The sequence below is a fragment of the Aspergillus aculeatus genome, assembly GCF_001890905.1.
Source record: "Aspergillus aculeatus ATCC 16872 unplaced genomic scaffold ASPACscaffold_10, whole genome shotgun sequence".
Taxonomy (NCBI): Eukaryota; Fungi; Ascomycota; class Eurotiomycetes; order Eurotiales; family Aspergillaceae; genus Aspergillus; species Aspergillus aculeatus.
The window spans coordinates 34,383-57,216 of record NW_017962985.1 but is presented as its reverse complement, the minus strand read 5'-3'; the positions used below and the strand labels follow the sequence as shown (position 1 = coordinate 57,216).

General features: G+C 55.3%; 11 protein-coding genes across 11 annotated transcripts; 5 read left to right on the top strand and 6 right to left on the bottom strand.

Annotated features, from left to right (window-relative positions):
* The first annotated feature begins 577 nt into the window (after window positions 1-577).
* On the top strand, window positions 578-2,351 carry ASPACDRAFT_121145 (uncharacterized protein). The gene is made up of 2 exons (XM_020196403.1): window positions 578-1,396; window positions 1,459-2,351. The coding sequence occupies exons 1-2, from the start codon at window positions 897-899 to the stop codon at window positions 2,186-2,188; spliced, it is 1,230 nt and encodes a 409-aa protein (XP_020054937.1). The 5' UTR covers window positions 578-896; the 3' UTR covers window positions 2,189-2,351.
* A 546-nt stretch (window positions 2,352-2,897) lies between these two features.
* ASPACDRAFT_1857120 (uncharacterized protein) lies at window positions 2,898-4,452 on the top strand. Its single transcript, XM_020197522.1, has 4 exons — window positions 2,898-3,246; window positions 3,294-3,666; window positions 3,743-3,860; window positions 3,925-4,452. Exons 1-4 carry the CDS (start codon window positions 3,031-3,033, stop codon window positions 4,409-4,411), a joined length of 1,194 nt encoding a protein of 397 aa, XP_020054936.1. The 5' UTR covers window positions 2,898-3,030; the 3' UTR covers window positions 4,412-4,452.
* A 258-nt stretch (window positions 4,453-4,710) lies between these two features.
* On the bottom strand, window positions 4,711-6,678 carry ASPACDRAFT_52868 (ferric reductase family protein; the record flags this gene model as incomplete). Its single annotated transcript, XM_020202663.1, has 4 exons — window positions 4,711-5,670; window positions 5,730-5,915; window positions 5,978-6,036; window positions 6,087-6,678. The coding sequence occupies 4 exons, from the start codon at window positions 6,676-6,678 to the stop codon at window positions 4,711-4,713; spliced, it is 1,797 nt and encodes a 598-aa protein (XP_020054935.1).
* Window positions 6,679-7,005: 327 nt separating this feature from the next.
* On the bottom strand, window positions 7,006-8,819 carry ASPACDRAFT_1857118 (uncharacterized protein). The gene has a single exon (XM_020197521.1). The coding sequence runs from the start codon at window positions 8,623-8,625 to the stop codon at window positions 7,309-7,311; it is 1,317 nt and encodes a 438-aa protein (XP_020054934.1). The 5' UTR covers window positions 8,626-8,819; the 3' UTR covers window positions 7,006-7,308.
* A 498-nt stretch (window positions 8,820-9,317) lies between these two features.
* ASPACDRAFT_30917 (acyltransferase family protein) lies at window positions 9,318-10,772 on the bottom strand (the record flags this gene model as incomplete). The annotated part of the gene is made up of 1 exon (XM_020199770.1): window positions 9,318-10,772. One exon carries the CDS (start codon window positions 10,770-10,772, stop codon window positions 9,318-9,320), a length of 1,455 nt encoding a protein of 484 aa, XP_020054933.1.
* Window positions 10,773-11,353: 581 nt separating this feature from the next.
* ASPACDRAFT_30614 (glycosyltransferase family 32 protein) lies at window positions 11,354-12,550 on the top strand (the record flags this gene model as incomplete). Its single annotated transcript, XM_020199746.1, has 1 exon — window positions 11,354-12,550. One exon carries the CDS (start codon window positions 11,354-11,356, stop codon window positions 12,548-12,550), a length of 1,197 nt encoding a protein of 398 aa, XP_020054932.1.
* A 523-nt stretch (window positions 12,551-13,073) lies between these two features.
* On the bottom strand, window positions 13,074-14,046 carry ASPACDRAFT_121136 (bZIP transcription factor). The gene has a single exon (XM_020196402.1). The coding sequence runs from the start codon at window positions 13,860-13,862 to the stop codon at window positions 13,197-13,199; it is 666 nt and encodes a 221-aa protein (XP_020054931.1). The 5' UTR covers window positions 13,863-14,046; the 3' UTR covers window positions 13,074-13,196.
* Window positions 14,047-14,589: 543 nt separating this feature from the next.
* On the top strand, window positions 14,590-16,893 carry ASPACDRAFT_44223 (fungal specific transcription factor domain-containing protein; the record flags this gene model as incomplete). The annotated part of the gene is made up of 4 exons (XM_020201387.1): window positions 14,590-14,922; window positions 14,983-15,196; window positions 15,247-15,278; window positions 15,337-16,893. The coding sequence occupies 4 exons, from the start codon at window positions 14,590-14,592 to the stop codon at window positions 16,891-16,893; spliced, it is 2,136 nt and encodes a 711-aa protein (XP_020054930.1).
* A 445-nt stretch (window positions 16,894-17,338) lies between these two features.
* ASPACDRAFT_61325 (uncharacterized protein) lies at window positions 17,339-17,833 on the bottom strand (the record flags this gene model as incomplete). Its single annotated transcript, XM_020203656.1, has 1 exon — window positions 17,339-17,833. One exon carries the CDS (start codon window positions 17,831-17,833, stop codon window positions 17,339-17,341), a length of 495 nt encoding a protein of 164 aa, XP_020054929.1.
* Window positions 17,834-18,416: 583 nt separating this feature from the next.
* On the bottom strand, window positions 18,417-20,246 carry ASPACDRAFT_30596 (uncharacterized protein; the record flags this gene model as incomplete). The annotated part of the gene is made up of 4 exons (XM_020199744.1): window positions 18,417-18,591; window positions 18,640-18,751; window positions 18,817-19,990; window positions 20,070-20,246. 4 exons carry the CDS (start codon window positions 20,244-20,246, stop codon window positions 18,417-18,419), a joined length of 1,638 nt encoding a protein of 545 aa, XP_020054928.1.
* Window positions 20,247-20,924: 678 nt separating this feature from the next.
* ASPACDRAFT_1857111 (uncharacterized protein) lies at window positions 20,925-21,979 on the top strand (the record flags this gene model as incomplete). Its single annotated transcript, XM_020197520.1, has 2 exons — window positions 20,925-21,543; window positions 21,618-21,979. The coding sequence occupies 2 exons, from the start codon at window positions 20,925-20,927 to the stop codon at window positions 21,977-21,979; spliced, it is 981 nt and encodes a 326-aa protein (XP_020054927.1).
* Between the last annotated feature and the right edge of the window lie 855 nt (window positions 21,980-22,834).

Genomic DNA, 22,834 nt, shown 5'->3' with positions numbered 1-22,834 from the left:
TGGATCTTAGCTTAAGTTGATGGGATTTTGACTGTCAACGCTCGAGTCATTTCTGTGGTGTTAGAAAAATAGAAGGATTGGACTCGGGTTTGTCGCCATTCACATTTCCATGCCACTATACCAGGTATACCAGGGTCTTGGCCAAGTGCGAAGCCTTGGTCGGAAGTTGCGGTAGCAAACCTGAACATATATATCGTTGCAACTTCTTGGGTATTATCGACTTTGAGCATCACTCTGCTATACTGGCTTGTTCGTCGTCCAAACCATTCAAGTCGCCTGTCTGCTCCATTGGGAGTGGCGGGGCTTGACTTCATTCCGGGAGCTTCCAGAGAATCTGCCCGAGACATTTTTTTTCCCTTACTCTTACTTGTCGTGCGTACTTGCCCTCGGTATTGATATTAGAGAAGCTGACCGGTACGTAGTCTCTCACAACCTCGAGTCGACCTTGAAAGTGCATCTCTCAATTCAAGGGTCACCCACTCTCCCGCACCATACTGAAGCCGTCGTATCGACGGAAGATCTAGACCCCGGGCATAAGGCAAGAAAAGGTCCAGCAAAAGTATATCTGAGACAATCTCCTGTTTTCAGCATGATGCTGCCAAAAACGTGGACAGGAGGCTTGTTTCAGGGTGCGGGCCAATGCTTAATCTGAAACCCGGGCAAATTAAGGTGCTGCCCCTTCAAAAAAAGCCCTGGTGTCCGCTTCCTCTATAAAGGCATCCAGCTCCGTGTCTCCTCAAGTTGATGCGATTTTACTTTCTCTTCTCATCCCTTCCTCCCGGTGGCAATCTCATTCCTTTCATTGACGGCACTGGTGGCCTCGACCGTTCTTTACATACCTTAATCCTCCTATCCTACTCCACTACATTCTTTATCGCATCCGCTTCAACTTCAAAATGCAAGTCCTTAGCACTCTCGCACTCCTGCCCGCCGTGGCACTGGGTGCCGTCCTGCCTGCTGCCCTTCAGAGCGGCACCAAGGTGGCCAAACGCGACTCGTGGGGAGGCAGTGTGTCGCTGGGTCCCACCAAGTCTGACATCATTAATGCGGTGACCACCCTCATCCCCGGCACGGCCCCTGCCACCCAGAACGGCGAGCTCTTCCTCTGGCCTGGTATGAGCAACGGCACTGGAGATCTCATCCAGACCACCATGGAGAGCTGGCCCAGCAACGCCTGGTGCGGTGCCACTACGGGCCAATGGTGTGTGCGCGCCAGTATCTTTGGTTCCTTCGGCCAGCTCGATGGCACTGGCTCCGCTGTCAGCGGTGACGACCACGTTCGCATCGAGTACAACCTGCTTTCCGACGATAACACCTGGGTGCAGACGGTCACCAATGCCTTGACCGGTGCCGCGCTGTCGAACTACTCCTACGCGTCGGGTCCTTACATGACTGGGTGAGTTGCCTCCTTCGATCTTTCTAGAGCCAGTGCTCCCGAATGCTGATTTTGCGGCACAGTTATGGAACAGGCACCGAGTGTGACTCCGACTGCACGGGCACGGTGGCTGCCCAGGTGTACCTCAACACCACCATCACCCTCCGTGAGGCCGACACCACCTTTGGTGACACTATCGCGACTGGCGCCGGCGCCACCTACACCGGCCTGAGCTCGAGTGAGGGTGGTAAGGTGTGGACCATTGCGACCATCAACATCCCCGCCATGGGATCGGAGACTGCCGTCGCCTCGTCCACCTCTGCCGCCACGGCCCACTCGACCCCCGTCGAGACTGCTGTCGCCGTTGTGGACGAATCCAGCACCGCTGCCACGTCTGTCGCGACTTCTTATGCCTCTGCCTCTGCCGCTTTCGGCGATGACGCGAATGCTGCTCCCTCCGCCTTGTCCTCTGGACAGCGCTCCGGCCATGGGCTCGGTGGTGCCCCCAAGCCCAGTGAGAGTGTAGGCGCTGCTCCTTCCGGTGCCTTTGATCAGGGCTTCGGTTTTGGTCCTCGTCCTTCCGGTGCTGCTCCTTCCGGACAGCACACCAAGCACCACGGCCACGAGGGCCACCACACCAAGCACCATGGTCACCAGGGCTCCGGCCATGGCCGCGGCGGACACTCGAAGACGGCTTCTCAGCCGGCTGTCGCGCCTGCTGCCACGTCTGCTGGCGCTGCTCCCTCGGGCTTTGTCTCCAGCCAGGGCGGAAAGAGCCCCAAGGCTGATTCCGGGAAGCAGGGAAACTTCTAAGCGCAGGGTTGACCGACATTCAGAGTGGTGATCGAGAGCAGTAAAGCAGCTATGCATATATACCGTAAATATAGTCAATATTCTTTCGCCCTAAACATGGGTTTCACGGACCATATTCCGTAGCCTATCCTGACGACCCATTCCTTGGAGTCATGAGTGACCGCGCGGAAGTAATGGTCAGTCGTTATAGGATCAAGTAATAAACAGCATTCCAGGTTAGCTATGAAACAGTCCTCAACGGGACAAGGCTGGCACGGACCAGAGCTGCTTTTGCGGCTGTCTTCACCGGGTCTTGGCGCTGTCCCGCGATGGGAATAAAAATAGGGGCACAGAGGCACATCCCAGAGCTTGATTGACTGACTCTCAAGCCCATCGGCCCGTCGCCAACTCTGAGACACACTCGTCAGCCTGACACTGAAGTCAATCAGAATGCTTAGCACACCTCAATCGAGTGATTGGACCAGTGGGTGGGTTCGAACAACGGCGGTGTTTCAGATAAGGATTGTCTCGGCCGATGCCCGAACTTCACTCACTCATCAGGCTTGGCAGGTGGTCCTTAGTCTTGTTGCGGTCAAGGATCTGCGACTTAGGAGCAAGCAGGTGGCTTGAATGACTTTCGTTGTCTACGTGGCTGTCAACATTGATTATCTGTCCCCATATCTGGAGTCTGTCCCGCCCTGCCCTAAATTGAGTATAATGCCCGACCCGTGAAGGGAGTCGGACCCCATCGTCACTTGATTTAACTCAAGCCATGGCCAGATTGCTTGCCCTCATATTGGTTCTATTCTCCCGCGAGCTGATCGTGCGGAGAGATAAGATGAGCACCGACACACTTTGTAATTATGCTGTACGACCACGACCAGGATAGCCATGCGGGCCACAACCATACCCTCGGTGCTGGGGCAAAGACGCCCTCCGGGACGGATTACGGGCCGGAGCTGCTGATCAGTGTGTGGACGATGATGGCCTTTTCAATCCTCGTTGTCGCCTCCCGTATGGCAAGTAACTACAAGTTCGGGAACCTGCAGCTCAGTGATGCGATTATATTGCTGGCTCTGGTACGCTATTGTCAGCCATCTTCTCAGTTTGACACTAATGAAGCCAGACTTTACTCTTGGTTGCAGCAGTGCTGTTCAACCTCGCGGTCCACCACGGGTACGGCAACACCACCAGCTCCCCGGGTCACCACAGTGTGGTCGCAGGCTTCCGGTACTCGACCATCGGCTATGCGATTGTCATACTCGCCGCGACCGCCGGTCGTCTCGCCATGATCATGTACATGATGGCGTTGCTGGCGGCGCGGACGTGGGACCGCATGGTCCTGTGGGCTCTCGTGCCCCTGCAGGTGATAGTCAATGTGGTCAGCGTGGTTTTGCTGTTCACGCAATGCTCGCGTGTCGCGGAGGTGTTTCAGCCTGGCGCTCAGAAACATTGCATGTCGCTGGATGTTCAGATCGATTATGGATATTTTCAGGGTGGTAAGTTCGTCCCCTATCATCAAGCACTAGCTAGTACACCAACAAAGAACCCGCGACTAACCCCAGGGGAGAGTAGCATTCAACTCCGCCAGCGACCTTTTCCTCGCCCTCTTCCCCATCTACGTCTTCTGGCGCTTCAACTGGACGCTCCGAGTCAAACTAGTGCTCATCTCCCTGCTTAGCCTAGGGGTCGTGTAAGCCCTACCTCCTACCTCTGCCTCAAAGCACTTTTTCTCAGAAACTCACTAAAGTCTGAAGAGCAATGGCCGCCTCCCTCATCAAGACCCTGGAATACCCCACGATTCTCAAATCGACCAACCCGCGCATCAACCGCGTCCCCCTCCTCCGCTGGATGTTCATCGAGGCCGGCATCGTCCTCATCACCGCCTCCGTTCCATGTATCCGACCTTTAGTCCTTCACTGGATTCGGAAGTACATCCGGAAGAAACAGACGCAGCACCACCAGATGGATGGGGAGCCCACTCCCAATCAATCTACCGAGAATTTTGCGGCGGACTGGAAGGCCCGGTGGATCATGCCGTATGTGTGGCAGCAGGCACAGGGACAGGCGTCGTGCTCGTCGGAGGAGCACGAGCGGCAGATTCTGGCGAATATCACGACGCAGATCTTCGCGGGGGATCGGGAGTTTCTGGATCGGCATGTGGGAGGAATTGTGAGGAAGGTTGAGGTGGTGGTGATTGCGGATGAGATTCCGTTGACGACCACGAGAGATAGCGGAATATAATCATGGTCTTGTACCGGTTGTACAAGGGGTAAATGGTTGCTCTCTCTATACTACTGTAGGTGTAGATACGCACGGGAAAGATGGCCACAATATTGGCTATGCTGGCGAATGCGGACTAGCCTCGCTGCCAGACTGACGCCACTTTGTTAAGGCTGCAAATATCTGGCCTTTGTGCCTCGGGCATCAACCCCGGGTCGGGAATAAGCGCCGACTCCGACACACAACACAACCATCATCAACCAACGTCACCACGACAACCTCATCAACTCAACCACCACTACCACCACTACCACCACCACCTACCAAGTAAAACTCTCCTCGATATAATCCACCACCGCCCCCCTCTCCAGCACCGCCCGACACGCCCTCCGCACCTCATCGCTCAACCCTCCATTCCCACAACACATCACCCCCATCGCCCCGACCTGGCCCGCCGCCTCCATCCCCACCACCGTCTGCACGTCCGGCCGCCCAGCGAACATCTCCACCGTCGCGCTGGGGCTCTTGATCTCCCTGGGGCTCCGCGGCCGCGTCACGAACACCTTCACCCGCAGCACCGCCCTCCGGTCCTCCATCGCCAGCACCTCCGTCATCCACGGCCGGATCCACTCCAGGTGCTCGGGGGACTGCACAACCCACACCAGCGCGATCCGCCGGGCGGACACGGTGCCGGCCGTGTAGCCTTTCAGAAGGTGCGGGATGAAGGGGAGACAGTGGGTGATGCCTACTCCCCCGGCGATCAGGAGGACGGTGCCGTAGGAGTCAAGGGTGTGCAGGTTGCCGTATGGGCCCTCCACCAGGGCGGATAGTCGAAGGGAAGGGGTGGTCTGCGGCGCTAGGAAGGAGGGGCTTGTTGCCATGGGGTCGTCGCTGTAGGACAAGGTGCTGCGGTGGGAGTGTTGGTGGGTGAGGGCTGTCTTGAATAAGTTGTCGGTGAAGCCCGTGCGGCGTCGGATCAGCAGGCAGATGCTTTGCGATGTTGTGTCTGGTGAGAGGTAGTTGTTGGATGACTTCTCAGGAACTGATGCTGCTGCTGCTGTGCTCGTGTCTCCCGCCCAGGCTACGGAGAAGGGATGCGAGGTCCAGCCTCCGACGGAAGGGATACAGAGGAAGAGATACTGGCCCGGCGAGAAGCGCCACGGTTGCGCCACGTGCAGGGTAATCCGCATTGCGTCGCCCGGGACAACCTCGATGTAGGCTGTGGTGCGAGTCCCACTGCGGAAGTTCCGGTGCAACAGGATCAGGAAGCGGGCTAGACGCTGCATTACAGGGTAATGGGGTTAGCCTGGGGACATAGATCTGGCTGTGGGATCCCGACCTCGCATGCCCAGAATGCGACCGCTGCGTAGAGGTAGAACTTGCACGAGTAGCGGTAGACGTGATGCCACACAAATCCCAGCGCGATGCAGGCGAGTGCAATGTGGAGGTGCAGGAAGGTCTCGTAGAAGGCGTGCCGGATCGGCGAGGGCGACTGAACGAGGATGATGAGGAGGGCCACCATGCACTGGGCGTAGAGGTCAATCACAGTCCGGTCAAAGCGAAGTGACTGGAGTCGGCTGCACTTACCATCAAGCCATTGAACATGAAGGGCTTGCTAAGCGTTGCGAGCATCCCCTTCCATCCATCTGCTGTGTATCAGACATGAATCCAACTACACCGAAGAAGGGAGCCATACAATCCTGCACCTTGGGCACTCCCCACGCGACAACATGTGCCAACGCCTCCAGCACGACAATCCGCCCCAGCCACCGATGCAGCAGGTTCCAGGTGTCGAACGAGATCCGCAGCAGCGCGATCAGCGGGTTGTTGCGCCCCGCCATGATGAACAACGGAAACAAATTCGCTGTCGCCATATACCCGGTTCGATTCCGGATCTGCATTGCGACGGTGGACTCCTTCAAGCCAAAGGGGATCGTAATGGTGCAAAGAATCACATTCAGGGCGACAACGAAGGTGAGCAGCAGGGCGTGGAACCGACTGGGCAGTGTGCCCATATTGACCGCACGAGAAAGCTGCATTTCTCGGTTGTGCCGATTGCGCCAGAGGGGGGCGTAGAGGACATGCCGCTTGAGCCATGAGAGTCGGGGGTCAGCAACCCGGTGGAACATCTGCGACGGGTCGGTGAAAGTCGCTAGTCGCCGGAGATGGGCAGCAAGCTGCTGCGTGGTCTGCCAGATGAAGATGATCGCTATCAGGCAAGCGAATGTCCACAGGGAGACGTAGCAGAGCTCGTCGTTGAGGAACGCATACCACATGCTGTCCGACATGTTGGCCGAACGTACAGTACCAAATGTGGCTGGCAGTGAAGAACGAGATCAGGGTTGCGGTCCAGCCACAGCCCTCGAGAAGCAAGAAAGGCTTCAAGAAAAGAACCGAAAGGAAAGAACCGAAAGGATGGAGAAATGGTCAAAGGAGTGACTGAGAATGAAAACGTTTCACCCCCGCAAAGCTAAGAAACTGGAGCGGAAGGTAGAGATAAAGGAGCAGCCGGGGTCGCTCATGTACATCCTTTTCACCGTACGTTCCCTCCGAATCATGCTGCCTGTCGCAAGCGCCCACTGGGAAGTTCATCACACTCTTCTTGAGTCCGTGGTGGAGCTGTCATCTCTTGGAAACCGCCCTATCTCCAGCGAAGGCTGCAAATGCCTCCGTTCTATTGGGCGTTAACCGCCCAGCAACCAGTGGGTCACCACCAAGCTTGTTTCAGGGATATGACAGCCCCATCAATCAGGACGTAGGGCTGAAGCCCATGCATGACTCGCAGGCTTGGAAAGGCTTAGTTGGCGGTGCAAGAATGGATCAGGACTGATGCAGTGGTCCAGCAATTAATCTATTTGCCCCTGGAGAGCATATCGTTGTCTCATATCATACAGAACATAACATCACACCACAGCACCTCAACCGAAGCAATACCCTAGTCCATCGAGCAGATCCCTCGCAAGCACATCTATGCCTCCCGAATGGGAATCTTCCCGCCCAAAGCCCATGAACACCACATCATCGATGTATCCATGGTAGCGCTGGCCCGCCTGTTTCCAGCTGATGGAGGTCACATACAACATCTCCGACTGCTGTTGGTCCTCCTCGACCCCCACACTCGCGGACCCCCTCCCGTGAATCCAGAGTGGCTTGATGGAGACCCCAAACATCTCGAACGGCGCACGTTGGCGGAACAACATGACGTAGGGCTCATACACACTGTGGAAGGCCACGTACTTCTTGTGCTGGAAGACCATGAAAACAAACGTGTTATCCTCGCTAGGCTGGCAGCTGGGATCTGCGCGTTCGCACAGCGTGATCGCCAGGGAGTTCGTCGCCTGGTGGATGGACTCGTGGTCCGGGTCTGTGAGGACGGGCAAGTGCCTCTGCAGGCAGGGCTCATCGATGGGGGCGGCATTGGCCGCCAGATCGGGACCGACGGAGCCATCGGCGATACTCAGCAGCTGCGAGAAGGCCCGCGTGGGCGCCACATCGTAATGCACGTATGCCGTCCCGTGCATGTCCCAGAACAGGAACCAGTTCTTCTCGATCGCAGAGTACCCCGGCAGTAGGGGTCGCTGGAGCTCGACCGGGTGTCGATACGTTGGCGTCTGGATCAGCTCCTCGCCGGGCCAGTCGACCAGCACGCGGAAGTCCAACGCCCACTGTCCGAAGCAGGTGTGCTGCGAATTCGACCCATACACCGCATACGGTCGGTCGGGCCCGTAGAAGATCCGCGCATCGTGCGGCCCCAGGCTCACCGAGAGGAATTCCAGCTCGCCATTGCAGCGCGTCTGGTCAGCGGCGGTCGCAGCGATGGGGAGGATGAGAGGCTGGTCAACGCAGCGTAGCGTGCGACCTTGGTCCTGGAAGGCTGCGGTACAGACCAGCTCGGCACTCCAGACGGAGAGGGGCTCTGTCTGCGAGCGATTGCGCGCGAGTTGCGCGGTGATGGTCCATTTGTCTTGCAGTACGGGATGGGGGATGATGCTGGGGTTGAAGCCATCTCGTTCACCAAAGTCAACGTGGAAATATTTCTGGTTGGGGGTCGATGCGGAAAAGACTGGGTGATGAGTGTCTGAAAGGTGCGAAAAGTCGATATTATTGTGCTGGGTGGTCTCCTTCAGGCCAGTGGCTGACGGGGCTGCGACCCCCCTGTACAGGTAGTAGAAGGCGAGGAGCAGTCCCACGAGTAGCCCGGCAAGGGGCACCAGGCGCATTAGCCGGGCAGACATTGCTTGCTGAGCTTGGGTTGGACTTGTCCGACCTGAGCAGGGAAGAATGGGAAGAATAGGAGGGAAAATCAGACAGCTCAGACTGAGCGAGGAAGGGGGGGAGGGGTGGAGTGGTCTGGCTGGTGTGGAAGTGAGATAAATTAGGGTTGCAGCCAGAAGGAATGAAGGCAGAGGGGCATACACAAGTAGTGGGAGGCCTGAGCTGCATCTTTTCCCCCTTTAGGCTTGGGCGGCATGGCCCTGAATGGGATTCAATCAATCACTCATTCAATTAACCAAATCGCCGAATCACCGAACCCAATCTTTGCATAAATTAATCTGACGGCGGAGCTCTTCCCCGCTTTTCAACTCGGGCTTCATGCGAAGTGATCAGCACGTCGTCTACGCCGCCGATAGTCGAGCATGTGAAATTACCTAGGTGATTGCCAGGGTCCGGGAAAAGAAGAAGTAAGACCGAAAGGATTCCCCACTCTTCACTACGCATCAGTCTTCTCTCCTCCTGTCATTCTCTTCCCCTCTCGGTTGCTCGCTGAACCATCGGTGATAGCGCCATTCCTGGCCCGCGGTTGGTCTCCAACTCCGGAAATGAGCTTACAAACTAGCACGCAACCCAAGAAGCAAAATCATGCACTAAAATTCCTGTCTTGCTATCGATTGCTACTTGCTACTCCAGACTAAGACTAAGACTAAGACTAGGCGTCATTTCCCAGTGTCCGTCGGTACAGCCACTGCGCTACTCGCACGCTCGGCTCGTCAATCCAGCGGGTCACTATCTCTGCCAACCACAGCGTCACCGGCAGCAGGATCAGCTGCGGTGCAAGGAAGCTCACCTCCAGCCCCAGGGGCCCGACGTGCGGCAACGGCAGTCGGTTAATCCAGCCAGGGCAGTTCGATGCATGTGAATCGCGCGCCCATCCGACCGCGGCGTACAGCCGATCGCCCAGCACCCACAGCACGGGGCCATGGACGAGGTAGAAGGCAAACGACACCCGTCCGAGGTACTGATTGATGGGGGTCTCGAAAAATCGCTTCAACCATGGCATGCGTGGCAGCGAGGCAACCAGAAAGGTCGCTGCCCAGAAGAGGTAGAACCACTTATAGTCGAAGACCGCCTGAGGCTTCAACAGAGACAGGTAATACCACCCGGGGGACTCGCGGAGGATCTCCACCTTGAGGCTCCGCGAAGGGACTCCCCCAAGGTATATGCTGATCGCGAGCAGAACAGGAAAGATCCCCTCGCGGTACGGCTCCAGCATGACGAAGCATTCGGGCAGCTGGTCCCGCGCCGCGAGCTGATCCAGATCGCACAGGAGCATGCCCGACATGAACAATGCTCCGAACCAGCCATCTGCAATGTAAAGAAAATAGAAGACCAGGCCGGCCTCACAGGCTAACCGCATGGATCGGCGACAGTGGGAGAAGGCCAACAGCGCCGTGTAGACGATGATCGATCCGCGGAATTCCACCGGGATGGACCACGAGTGGACATTGTAGGTGAACCACGGCTCACCTCCGCCCCGGAAGATGAAGCTGAAGTTCTTGAACTCGGCGTACCAGTTCCAGAGCTCTGCGCCATAGCCGCCTTGCAGTTCGGGCACCGTTTTCACGCGGAAGACGTGCAGGAAAGTCATGTAGATGAAGGTCGTGGCAATAACGGGCAGGAAGAGGCGCAACCAGCGACGGAACAAAGCTGACGCGAGATTGTCGCTCAGCGCGACACGCTCCCCTGCGTTGATCAACGCCAGCGGTTTCGCCGACAGGACATATCCAGAGAGCACGAAGAAGACGCTAACTGCGAAATGTCCGCCCGAGAAAAAGTTGCGAATCCCCGGGAAGGCGACCAGGTAGCGTTGGTTCTCATATCCGTACGCGTTCTCGAAGATGCGCTCCGCTCCAATCCTGTCGTGGGCCCAAAGTTGATGATGGTGCCAATACACCAGTAGAGCGGCAAATCCGCGCAGACCGTCTAGGTAGGCTGTTCGTCGAGGTCGAGGAGCAGAGGTCGGCAATTTGTCATGATCCGGGCCATGATCTGATCGGGATAGAAATTCCGGGCACAGCCTCTCCATCCAGCGAGACTTAGGGATGGGAGGCGGTTCCGGCAGGGAAGACTTCCACTCGCCGTCTTCCAAGGACTTTTTGTGCATTGGAGAGAGTAAGAGAGCTGGCATGATGGCCAGAATAGCTTGTGAGGTTGTCGAGCTGGCTGCGATGCAGTGGTCTGGTGGTGCGGAGCGATATATGAGGGCTTCCCGTCGCCCCCGCCGCCAAAACAACCGAACTCCGACTAAGCGGAGCGATCGACCGGGGGAGTGAACAGGTTGAGGGTCTTCCAAGGTTAGTCTCCTCGCTGACCATCTGTCCTGGTCGTGTGAGAAACACATGTCTCGGAGCCATTTCCCCTTTCAGGCCGCCGTCAGTGCGCCACCCGAGGCTTTTCCCCCCAGGAACCTCCGAATGGTTTGAGTACGATCATCCTGGGTCCATATGTGCTACGCCAATCGATTAGCTCCATGGCCGGCTCAGTTGGGTCCCATTGAGAACCCTAGCGCAGCTAAGAGAGCTTAGCGACTGCAATTGACGCATATGAAGCATTCTCGTCACCGTGCGGATTTCCCTCATAAACGTCCAGACCATCAGCCCACGCCCTTTCTGCCCCCCCCGAGCACCACCACTTTTCATTCACTTCTCTTTGTTGCCTGTATCTCTGCTCGTCTCGCTCGACAGAATGCAGGCAAACACCCCTTTGTCTGGCGTCTTCCTACCACGCCACCTCCGTCGAGTAGCCCCTCTTTTCTTCTCGGCCTTCGTGCTGGTCTTCTACCTCTCCCTCACCGGGACCTTTGGCGGGGTCAATGGCAGCCTCTCCGGGCCCACCGCGCGCTATAAGCAGTTTCCCCGGAAGATCTGGCAATCATGGAAAGTCAATCCTCTGGCTTTCGAGCCGCGAGATCTTCTGGTTGCTCGAAGCTGGCCGGAGAAGAATCCCCGCCATCGGTACGAGGTACTGACCGACGAGAATGACCTCTACTATGTCGAGACCCATTATGGGCCGGAGGGGTTGAACCGACCGGACATTGTCGAAGTCTACCGGTCGCTGAACGCGCGCATCATCAAGGCCGATCTTCTGCGATACTTGATAATGTATGTTGATGGAGGAATCTGGGCTGACATTGACGTGGAAGCTCTCCGCCCGCTGGACCGATTTATCCCCGAGCGATTTACTGAGGACGAGATGGATCTGGTCATTGGGGTGGAGATCGACGAGCCCGAGTTCAACGACCATGCAATCTTGGGCCAGAAATCGCAGTCCTTCTGCCAATGGACTTTCATGAGCAAGCCCCGCCACCCGGTGATGATGCGGCTGGTGGACAACATTCTGGCTTGGTTACATGAGCTGTCGGTTCAGCAAGGCAAGCCCATCGGCGAGCTGGAGCTGGACTTTGACGACGTGATCAGCGGCACGGGACCCTCCGCATTCACCTCCGCCGTGCTGGCAGAGATGAGCATCCGACTAGGCCACGAAGTGAGCTGGAACACTTTCCACAATATTCCCGAATCCAAGCTCGTGGGGGGAATTCTGGTCTTGACCGTCGAGGCCTTCGCCGCCGGCCAGGGCCACTCCGACTCGGGCAACCACAACGCTCGAACAGCCCTTGTCAAACATCATTACCATGCCTCCAACTGGCCCTCGAACCACCCGCGCTTCAGCCATCCGGTGTACGGGGAGGTCGAGAAGTGCAACTGGAACAAGGAGTGTGTGCGCGCATGGGACGAGAACACCGCCGCCTTTGCTGCCCTTCCGCCCGATGAGCAGGAGCGTCAGATTGCCCTCAAGCAGGCCAACGATGCGGCGGAGACAGAATTACAACTAAACCTCGGCATGGACCTGGGGCTGGATCTGGGATTGAATCTCGGTCAATAACATCATGCAAAAAGGGCTTGAAATGGATTGCGGTGGCGTCTTGGCATGTTGGCGTTTGTTTGTGATGGCTTGCTACAGAGTAGCTAATATACATTCGTGAAATCACCTTCTTAGTTCACTATAGCACGAAGTTCGTCTCTCGGGAGTGACGATGGACGATAGTCGTTGGTGAGTTTTGCGGCACACCAGGAATGTAGCCCGGATGGGTGGAGATATATATTCGCTGGCCGGTCGATAAGCCAGCAGAGCATGGATATTCGAAGGAGAAAGACATAAAAAGCCAGAAACACGGAGAGTGTAGGTACATAGCATAGACCCTCTTGCGATGTAGAAGACTGAATATCAGGAGCATTATAGGTCTATAGACATAGTATGAAGAATTGAAAGGTGAGGCTGGCTGGCTTATCTCCTACTCCGGTGAGCTCATCGAGACCGCGACGCGGACAGTACGACACGTGATCTACGAGTGATCTACACGTGATCAAGTCGCACAGTTACTTGCTGCTAGCCAAGGGCCAGAAAACACGGCAAATAAAAAATGAATATGATGACTCTATGATCCTGGGTATATAGAAGATTCAGAAAAGAATGGTCGCGGAGACGCTCCACTAAGCCGTAAAAATCATCAAGCCAGTTCCCAACGCCATCAGTCCATCTTCTGTCCGACGAGTTTCCTCAGCACCATGACTTCCGCTTCCCATTTGGCGAGCTGTAACCGCAGATCGTCACGCTCGCGAGTCACTCGACCCAGCCGGGACTCCAGATCGGAGACATGCTCGAGTTGTCGCTGGCGTAACCTCCGCGAAGCCATCTTATTGCGCCGCCGTTTCTCCTGGATGCGCTCCGAATCCGAGTCTTGGAACGAGAGATTGTCGCTCCCCGTGGACTCTTCTGTGAATGAATGCGACCGTGCTCTCTTGGTCCCTCGTCGAGGGGTTGTGGTGGTCGTCGATTGAGAGGGTGCGGCTGTGGCTGCCGGAACGGAGGTCTGAGGCAGGGGCGAGCGATGGCCAAGGTCGTGGATGGGACAGGATTCAGGCGACAGGAAGGAGTTGTGGCTCATCGGGGAGGCCGATCGACTCAGCGTGGCGTCGATCGTTCTGGTGTTCGGGATTTGTCCTTCAGAAAAAAGATGTGGCATGAGGGAGACAGTAGGGATCGAGTCGAGATCCGCATAACAAGAGGGTGGCAGTAACATGGGATCAATGTCCAAGACATCGACCATCTCTGGATCCCACGGCAGAAACTCCGAGTATGAGGCCATGGGGCTGTACGGGAGCGATCGAGAGATAGAGGATGGAAGCAGGGTCATGTCTCAACCGATGGCTGCAAGATGTGCAAGATGTGCAAGATGGGCGAGGTAGAAGAGATTCGATGATTCGGGTTCCTTGAGAGTCATGATGAGCAACGATCCGGAAGGACTAGTTATAAATAAGGATAGGGTATATGAGGGAGGGGAGGGACTGTCTGTCTGGAGGGCATTCAATGGAATGACGATGATGAAGGTGGAGGACAAAGTGGACAATAAAATGGACAATAAAGTGGACAAACGGGACCGACTGAGGTAAATCCGGCACTAATCGCCAAAATGTCCGGAGCTAGACTGAAGGGGGTTAGGTTCCGCGGATGGCGCCGTGGATAAGTGGCTGAGTCAGCCGCTGTTCGCCAAAATATCCCCGCGTCTTAGCGCGTCGTACACGGACTTATTCCTCGAGGTATTCATTCCCCTCATTGCCTTCAAGGTGGCTACGTACACTACACTGTACTGTACTGTAGATACACCATGGACGCTATACTCGGCAATGGAGATAATCCTCCCCTCCACCCCCCGTCGGCGAAAAAAAGAAAGCCGAGACCCAAACTCTCCTGTGTTCCTTGCCGTCGGAAAAAGTGTGCTAGTCCCAGCTCCAGCCCTGCTGCCCCATCGGCTTCCCCACTGGACCCTCCTCCCTCTCTGACTCTCTGACTCTCCCGATCCCAGGTTGAAATGTAATCGCATCCACCCGTGTGACAACTGCATCAAACATCGCCGGGCTGAGATGTGCCACTTTGTGGGTCCCCAGGGAGTCTCGACCGGGGATTCTCATGACATCCAGTACTACATCCACAAACTTGAGGCCCGTGTGCAGCAGTTGTCGAATGGGAATCCCTTGCCTCCGGCACAACAACCACCACAACCACCACAACCACCACAACAGTTCCGTGCAGACATTGCTTGGACCCCAGGCTTGCTGCCAGCAGAGCCTCAGTCCCTGACTCATACAGCGGAACCGATTTCCGAACCGCAGGCGGAGTTCCCAGGCACTATCTCAATTGAACACGATGGTACAAGCTACCATAATCCAACACATTGGCAAGCTGTGCTGGACGAGGTAAGCAGGGGATCACTGACCATTTTACGGATCTCCTCATATTGACTGATCCCTTGCCAGATTGCCGAGGTCAAGGAGTTCCTTCAGATGCACGAGAATACTTCTCCCGAGGAGGTGGAAGAGGAGGATGTAGTCCCGGATGTTTCGGGCCCTGTACTGCTATTCGGAAACTCCATTCCCTCAACTATCTCGGAGCTCCTTGCCGCTTTGCCCGTTCGATCCATGGCAGATAGGTTGGTATCGGCCTATTTGAATTCGAAAGAGTCCCCTCTGGGTGAGTATCATTCCGAACCGTATTGTCGGATATATCCTAACGCGTCTAAGTGCTTATACATACTCCAACATTCACCCGAGAGGTAAGCCCACTGAAGACTGTTCCCCATTCCGACTCATGCATCCTAATCCGCGGCGTAGTATACTGCTTTCTGGAAGAACCCCCAGAGCGCATCCATTAGTTGGCTAGCCTATCTCTACACTATCCTCAGTGCGGCCGCCGGACTGCACCTGTTCACCACGGCTGGCAGGGCGGAGGGTCATTTTGCAGAAGCATTCGATGAGTATTTCCGCTTGGCGTCGCAATGTCTCACCATGGCGGAGTATACGAGACCGGGACGATACAAATTGGAGACTCTCATTTTGAGCATCTGTTGTGAGATTCTCAGAAGCACCGACACCCACGTCGGGCCATCCATCCTGCTGGGGTTGGCCACTCGCTTGGCTATTCATAGCGGCTACCATCGCGATCCTGAACATTATCGCGAGATCTCGGTGTTTGACGGCGAGATGCGACGTCGGGTTTGGATGTATCTCTGTCTCCTAGACCACTACATCTCGTGTCAGGCTGGCCTTCCCCCCACCACCGCGCAGGCGCAATCCGATACTCTGGAGCCGAGAAACTTGACAGATGACGATCTGGATCCTTCGGCCACGACCTTACCTGCTTCCAGGCCTCCGACCGAGAAAACTCTGATTCTCTTCCCGGTCGCTCTCAATCGGGTGATGTTTGCGGGAGCCGACATTGCCCGCAAAGTTTGCTCGGTCAAAGGAGTCCCCTACCAGGAGGTGCTTGAGCTGGATGCAAAGCTGCGAGGTCTCCACGCCAATATCCCACCACCTTTGCGGTTTCGCCCGCCGAGCGAGTCTATCGCAGACCCTCCCACTACGATTATGGACCGGTATAATATTGATCTCATGTATCAGAAGGCTCGCTCAGACCTTCATCGCCGATATCTTACCCAGCATCGCCTAAATCCCAAATACGCATATTCGCGCCGGGAGTGCTTGGATGCGGCCAGAAGGGTCCTGCAGCATCAGTCCGATATTTTCAACGAGAGTTCACCGGGTGGGCAATTAAACTACGCCTCCTTCTTCTTCTCGTCATGTGTGATTATGCATTTCCGCACAGCGGCAATGATTGTCTCACTAGAGATCTCCTGCCAATCGAGACATGACCTCCAGCAGAGCCTGTCACCCGATGCAAGGCAGGCCATATTGGTAGAACGACAAGCACTTTCCCATGAGCTCGAGCGTTCCTACAATATTTGGAACCGCCTTCGCCATCAATCCAAGGAGGCATTGAAAACTGCAGAAGCCTTGCGGATCATGCTGAATGTGGCCAACACCCACCTACAGCACGGCGCAACACCTGGCATAGATGCACCTTCGCTGGCCCCCGTGGATTATGGAGTGACCAACGCCTTTGCTGAACTCGAACTCATGCCTCCTCACCTCTCTTCGCCACCGAGCCAGAGTCAGAGTCCTCAGGGTACCCCATTCGATGTCAACCTGATGGATGCCACGTTCTATTTGGGACAGAGCGTCGGGGCTCAACATGCTCAATTCAATGCTCCTACCGACGCTGCGGATTTCTTCGACCGCTACTGGGACAATCTGATGCTTCTTGGTGATGGCCAATCTTTTGGGGAGATACCGACCGATCCGAACACTGATTTTGGGTCGAGTCAATTCTAATCACTGGTGATGGCCTTTGGCCCTTCTTGAGTCTAATGCTTGCCGGAAGTTGGGCTTGTCTGAAGGTAGGCTTAGCATGACGTTCTGTTATGCCATCTTCTGAGGTCGTCACACAATATCAGCCGTGGATTTATGCGACAATCATCCGAGGATTCAGCTACCCTCGGCTCCTACGCAATGTGTGAGCCAATACAGCCACACTCATAAACCAAGGCAGTATTCTACAATGGTCAGATTTACTAGCTATGATGACAGCTGTTCATTACAAAACATTAACTGCTGTCTACGTAGAGCGACACAATCATCCACTTTGGTGGGGTTTTGATTTTCTCTGCGCCAACAATTATCCTGCGCGTTCTCGTGTCATTCGGGATACTCATATCTAATAGTAATCTGGGGAATAAGACGTCGCGCGAAGTTGCGAGGTGTCGAATCCGCTTCTACCTTAGGGGATGGTCTCGGGCCTCCATTTCTTCTTCAGCCGGCGGAACCAACTGTCAATGGTTGCGGCTTCATACTTCACATCCAGAATATTCTGGCCGTGGGCCGTGCACCGAGCGTACTTGTGCTTCTCCGGCTTATACCGGAGAAGAGTGATAGCGTTATGCCAAACCACCCCACAGGCGAAGGGACTGCCGTGGGGAAGTGTGGCGAGCATGTGGTCGGAGTGGTAATTGATCCGATCGTCCAGCACCGTGTTGTCGTGGTCCATATGGTCGGCGTCCCAGCCACACTCGCCCAGCACGAGGGCCAGGAACTTGTGGTCGATGTCCTTCTCGGGGATCTGCAGGTGGACCGTGATCGAATGGAAGGCTACGCCGAGTCCGTCGCTGCTCAAGACGCCGCTGACCTCGTACCCTTCTTCTTTCGGGAACCAATGCAGCAGCCGCATGTGCCAGGCTAGGATTTCATCAGGCATGGATAGGACGTTGGACGCCATTGTGATGTAACTGATTAACGGTTTTTCGGGGTAGCGTATTCGTGTCAACGCGAGAAAGCCGGACGAACCGAGTCGGTCGAAGTCGATGATGCTGGCACAAAAGTGAGATGACATACGTGGCTGGTGCTTAGAGGGACTTATATAGTCTGTTTGTGCATCGCTAAGGGAGAGTCTTGATTGATTGCTGGAAACCAACGCTGATGGGCCACTTCTTCCTCCTCTTATTTCAGACAGGAGCTTGTGATCGTGTGCTGCTTTATCCTTGCACCGAGAGGAGTCAGATGCTGTGGATCTCCCCTTCCATCTTTGTATAGTTTGTCCGTGCTCCATCCATTGAGATGTGATCAGAGTAAAGGCGCTTTGCTCGGAGCATTGGCACATAATTAAGGCGCACAAAGCATTGCGGGAACATCATTTCATCCAACACCACGACGCACAAAGAAATGACAATGCCATTGTTACTCCCGACGTCAGCTCCAGCGGCTACTTTGAACTGCTGTCCATCCACGGTATGGACTTAGACCAGACCATACATACAACGGAAGACTGACTGGACAGCTCGAGGTGATCAATCATACCTCCTCTATCCCCAGAGGATATTCAACTTGGACCATTTGCTCGTCTGCACAGGCTCATCCTCTACATCATCTCGCACTTCCTGGAGCGCTTGTTGAAGGGGAATCTCTTGTACGGGGACCAGTCTCGTCTTCTTCCAAAACTTGTATCCAAGGTAGAATGCCAACACAAGGGGGATATCCCTGCTACTGTTAGCGTAATAGGCATACTCGATCAAGCAAGACACTCACAAATAAGAAGACACGAACGATGCGGGATCCCAATTCCCCTTGGTGAACACGGTGAACCCACCGGTGAAGAGAATGATGATGCACGACACGAGGGCAAACCACGAGCTATAGTCTGTCATGTTTCAGAGCAGGTCAGCTACAACCACAACCATACTCATTATTGAACGCGTCACTTACACGACCACCAGTTATGCCACGGTAGCGCCTCGGTCGCAATCCCCTGTGCTCGACATCCCTGGATCAAACGGATGTGGTTCAACGCGATGGTAATCCACGAGACCAATACTCCCGCCGACGTAAGGTCTAACAACCAGTTGAAGACAGTATATGCGCCGTTGGAGCAGCTCAAGTACGCCAGACACGAGACGGCGATCTGCAGCGCGGCGCACATGTATGGTACGCCGTGACGCGTCGTCCGAAGGAAGACCTTGGGCGCGTGGCCCTTCAACGCGAGGCCATATAGTGTACGCGTGCCCGACAGAATGCTCTGGTTTGACGAGGACCAGGCAGAGGTGAGGACGACCGCGTTGATGATCGATGGTACAACCTTGATGCCAGCGTCGGCTGCAGCAATGACGAAAGGGCTGGTGGCTGCTGTACCAGAGTAATCGTTCAGGCGCGGGTCGGTGCTGGGGACCAGCATGCCCACGATCAGGACCGCGATGATGTAGAAGATAGTGACGCGGGCGAAGACGCGCTTGCAGGCCCGTGGAATGTTGCGCCGCGGGTTTTGCATTTCGGCAGCGGCCATTGTCAGACTTTCCACCCCGGAGAAGCTGTACACGGCTGTCGTCAGAACCGCCCAGAAGCCCAGAAAGCGGCCCCATGTCCCAGAGGCAATGTATTCGGAGAAGGGACCGGGATCTTTCCAGTAATGAAATCCCAAACGAGGGGTGCCAGCCACGCCACCTAGGTCGATGACTAGCCCCATGATGACGATGCCGATGATGAGGAGGATTTTAAGAATCGCGAAGCAGAACTCGAGCTCACCGTAGACACGGATGAAGAGCAGGGCTACCACGGCAGATAGAATGATCAGGATGGTCACCCAGACGGCTGTGTTCAGCTCCGTCCAGTACTGGATCAGCACGACGGCGGCCGAGATCTCACTGGGCACAGACATGAAGCAGCCATAGACCACATTCCACCCGATCGCAAACCCCAGACCGGGGTCCACCAAGAGTTCAACATGTCGCACAAATGATCCGGTCACGGGCATCAAGGCCGACACCTCTCCAAGTGCAATCTGGATCGCACAGACAATTGCACCAACCAGCATGTACCCTAGCAGCGCACCCAGTGGTCCTCCAGAGGCAATTGAGCTGCCCAGTCCAAGAAAGAGCCCAGTTCCCTATCGATTTGAAGTTAAGAAGGGTCTTTTCTAGGTTCTGCCTGCAGGAGCTCTGCAAGGAAGATAGAGTAGCACTTACAATGGCACCCGCAATGGCAATCATCTGCGTATGCCGTTGTTCCAACCCGCGGCGGAGATTTTGCGCCTCTTCATCCTGAACAATGCGCTCTCTGTCGCCCACCTTGCTCGTTTCCTCCGTTGGTGGTTGAAAGGAGATATCTGGGCCTTTCGCCGGGTAGATCTCAGTCGCACTCATTTTGCGCTTCTAGGGCGAGGGCGAGGGCAAGAAGCGAGGTGAGAAGAAGAAGGAGGGGTGCAATCGAGCTGCAGCTGAAGGGGGGCATTGCGCGGCCAGGCGAGCCAGGGCCGACTTACTATCTCTGGGATGTGGCCGGAATTAATTAATCCTAGGCCTGTGATTGGACCTCCGGCCCGATTGTCTTAGTTGGTGCGAATGGCGACATCCGGGGGTGATTTTCATGATGAGCAGGCCAGGTTGAGGATAAGATAAGAAGTAAGGGATCCAGAGATCACGTGCACGCATCAACATCTGGTCTCACTACTCCAGTCGCTCTATTTACATCACTTAGTCAAGAAGTATACTTAGCGAATCATGTTGTTTAGATCAGGTACCAAAGACATGGATCAAAGGCATAAAAATAGATGCCCAGAATAACCAACATGGTAAGCAGTAGCCTAGTACTCATTCACCAGAGAACTATAGCGGAGCCTGGTGGGTGAATACCTCACTTTTCTGCTCCACAAAGCAGTGCCCAGGTAGTAACACGATTTGCCTTCTTTTGTATCTTTTCCCCTCTTCTTCTCCTTCTTCTTCTTCTTCTTCTTCTTCATCCTTTCTCTCTTTTCATCTTTTCTCCACCCCATTACCCATCCACCACTCATCCTTGTGATTGTCCTCTCGAGACCACCAGCCATGGCCATCATCGCCAACTACATCATCGATGCGACCGGCGAAGTCACGCTCGTCCTCCACGCAAATCTGACTTCATTCCCTGCTCCTGACAATGCCTCTCCCGAACTACCTTCATCGACCGCGAATCCCGACCAGTCCCTCAAGAACATCGAAGCGCGCATCCAAGTCTCTGCTAAGCACCTCCAGCTCGCCTCGCCCGTGTTCGACCGGCAGCTGACCAGCAGCTTCACTGAGGCCCATGATCTACAGCGCAGCGGAAAGGTGGAAATCACGGTGGAAGGCTGGGACTTGGAGGCGTTGCTGATTCTGTTGCGCATCATCCACGGGCGCAACAACCGAGTGCCCCACCTCGTTTCCTTATCGCTGTGTGCTCGCATCGCCGTGCTGGTCGACTACTACGCCTGTCAGGAGGCTGTCCAGGTGCACCTCCGCCTCTGGAAGTCGCATCTCGAGACCCAAATCCCTACCGGCTACAATGCGACCGAGACCCTCGAGTGGATCTGGGTGTCGTACTTCTTTGAAATGAGCCGGGTTTTTGACCAGGTCACCCTCCTGGAAATCCGACATGGAGATCAACATATGGAGTCGAGTGAATTCCCGGTGAAAGCGAGTATCGTGGGTAAGCGAGCTATTTATGGCATACCTGTTTGACGCAACAACACCAATACTGACATGCGACGTATACCACAACAGACGCAATCAATACCCACCGAGAGAAGTCCATCGCCGGTGTGCTTAACCTCATCGCCCGATGGAGAGACGGGCTGCGTCAGGGCTTGTTCGGCTGCACTTTCGAATGTCGCTGCGTCGATCTGGGGGCCCTCGAACAAAGCCTCTTCGGAGCCAACCTGCATAATCCTCCCACCACTCCGTTCGCCGGTTGGAGCTTCGAGTCCCTCATCACTCACGTCAAGGCCTTTCCCAAGCCATCCTCGCGCTGCAATCTCCTGAGCTATCTTGACCATGACAAATGTGACGCGATCCCGAAGATTGTGCAGGAGGTGGAGGCCCTTAGCTCTGAAATGCAGGGGTTGGATCTGACTACCTACAAGTAAGAGTTTGGGGAATCTGTGCGTCGACGAGGTTATATTCTACGAGGTTCTTACCCGTCTTGACCGGTTGTTCTGCTAAGCGATTCTCTGCGAGATAGACATGGAACAATTTCTGTTAACGCGGGGATTGGTGGATATGATATTATGGGTCGTGCTATCTAGACTGCCGAAGCCTTGGAGTGTAAAATTATCTGATAATCGTCACCATAAAAGATATGAAGCTGGGAGTAACTAGATGCTATGAATAAAAGGAGCTGCACCGCCGATCAAACCATGGACTAGCATGTGATGACAAGCCCTTGCCCTGAGCCCTGAGCCCTGAGCCTGAACTGGCGGCTGGGGGAAATGCCGAGATGCCGCTGGGCAATGCGACTCGAGGGTTCGACAGTGCTTGCCACCAGCTGTCACACATCGATGTAAGAAGACAGACCACCACTGTTGGGACATTCTACTGGGCTGTTGAGTCCCGTACACTCACGTGCCGCCCCCCCCCCCCCCCTCCTTCCTGCTCTCTAAATGACAGTCTTGGAGAAGGCTGCCGTTCGCCCGGAGTCAGGAAGTCAGGGGCAAACTCGAGAGACTTTGTTCGATGTAGGCTCCAACCATAGCACGAATTGGATTCGCTGCAATCCCAATTAGACTTCCGGATCTGCCTTTCCTTTCTGCACGTATATCATTCCCAATCGACCAACCTGTCTAGGCGAAAGGAGATGTTGATCCACTCTAACAACCCCTAGCGCGGGGAGATAGTCCCTTTTCCCCAGATAGGTACCGCTCGAACGATAAGTTAAGTTGTAGATCAGGGCCCACAACTGATGGACGGATCCAATTGAGGCCCCGTCCGCCCGAAGAATCTGG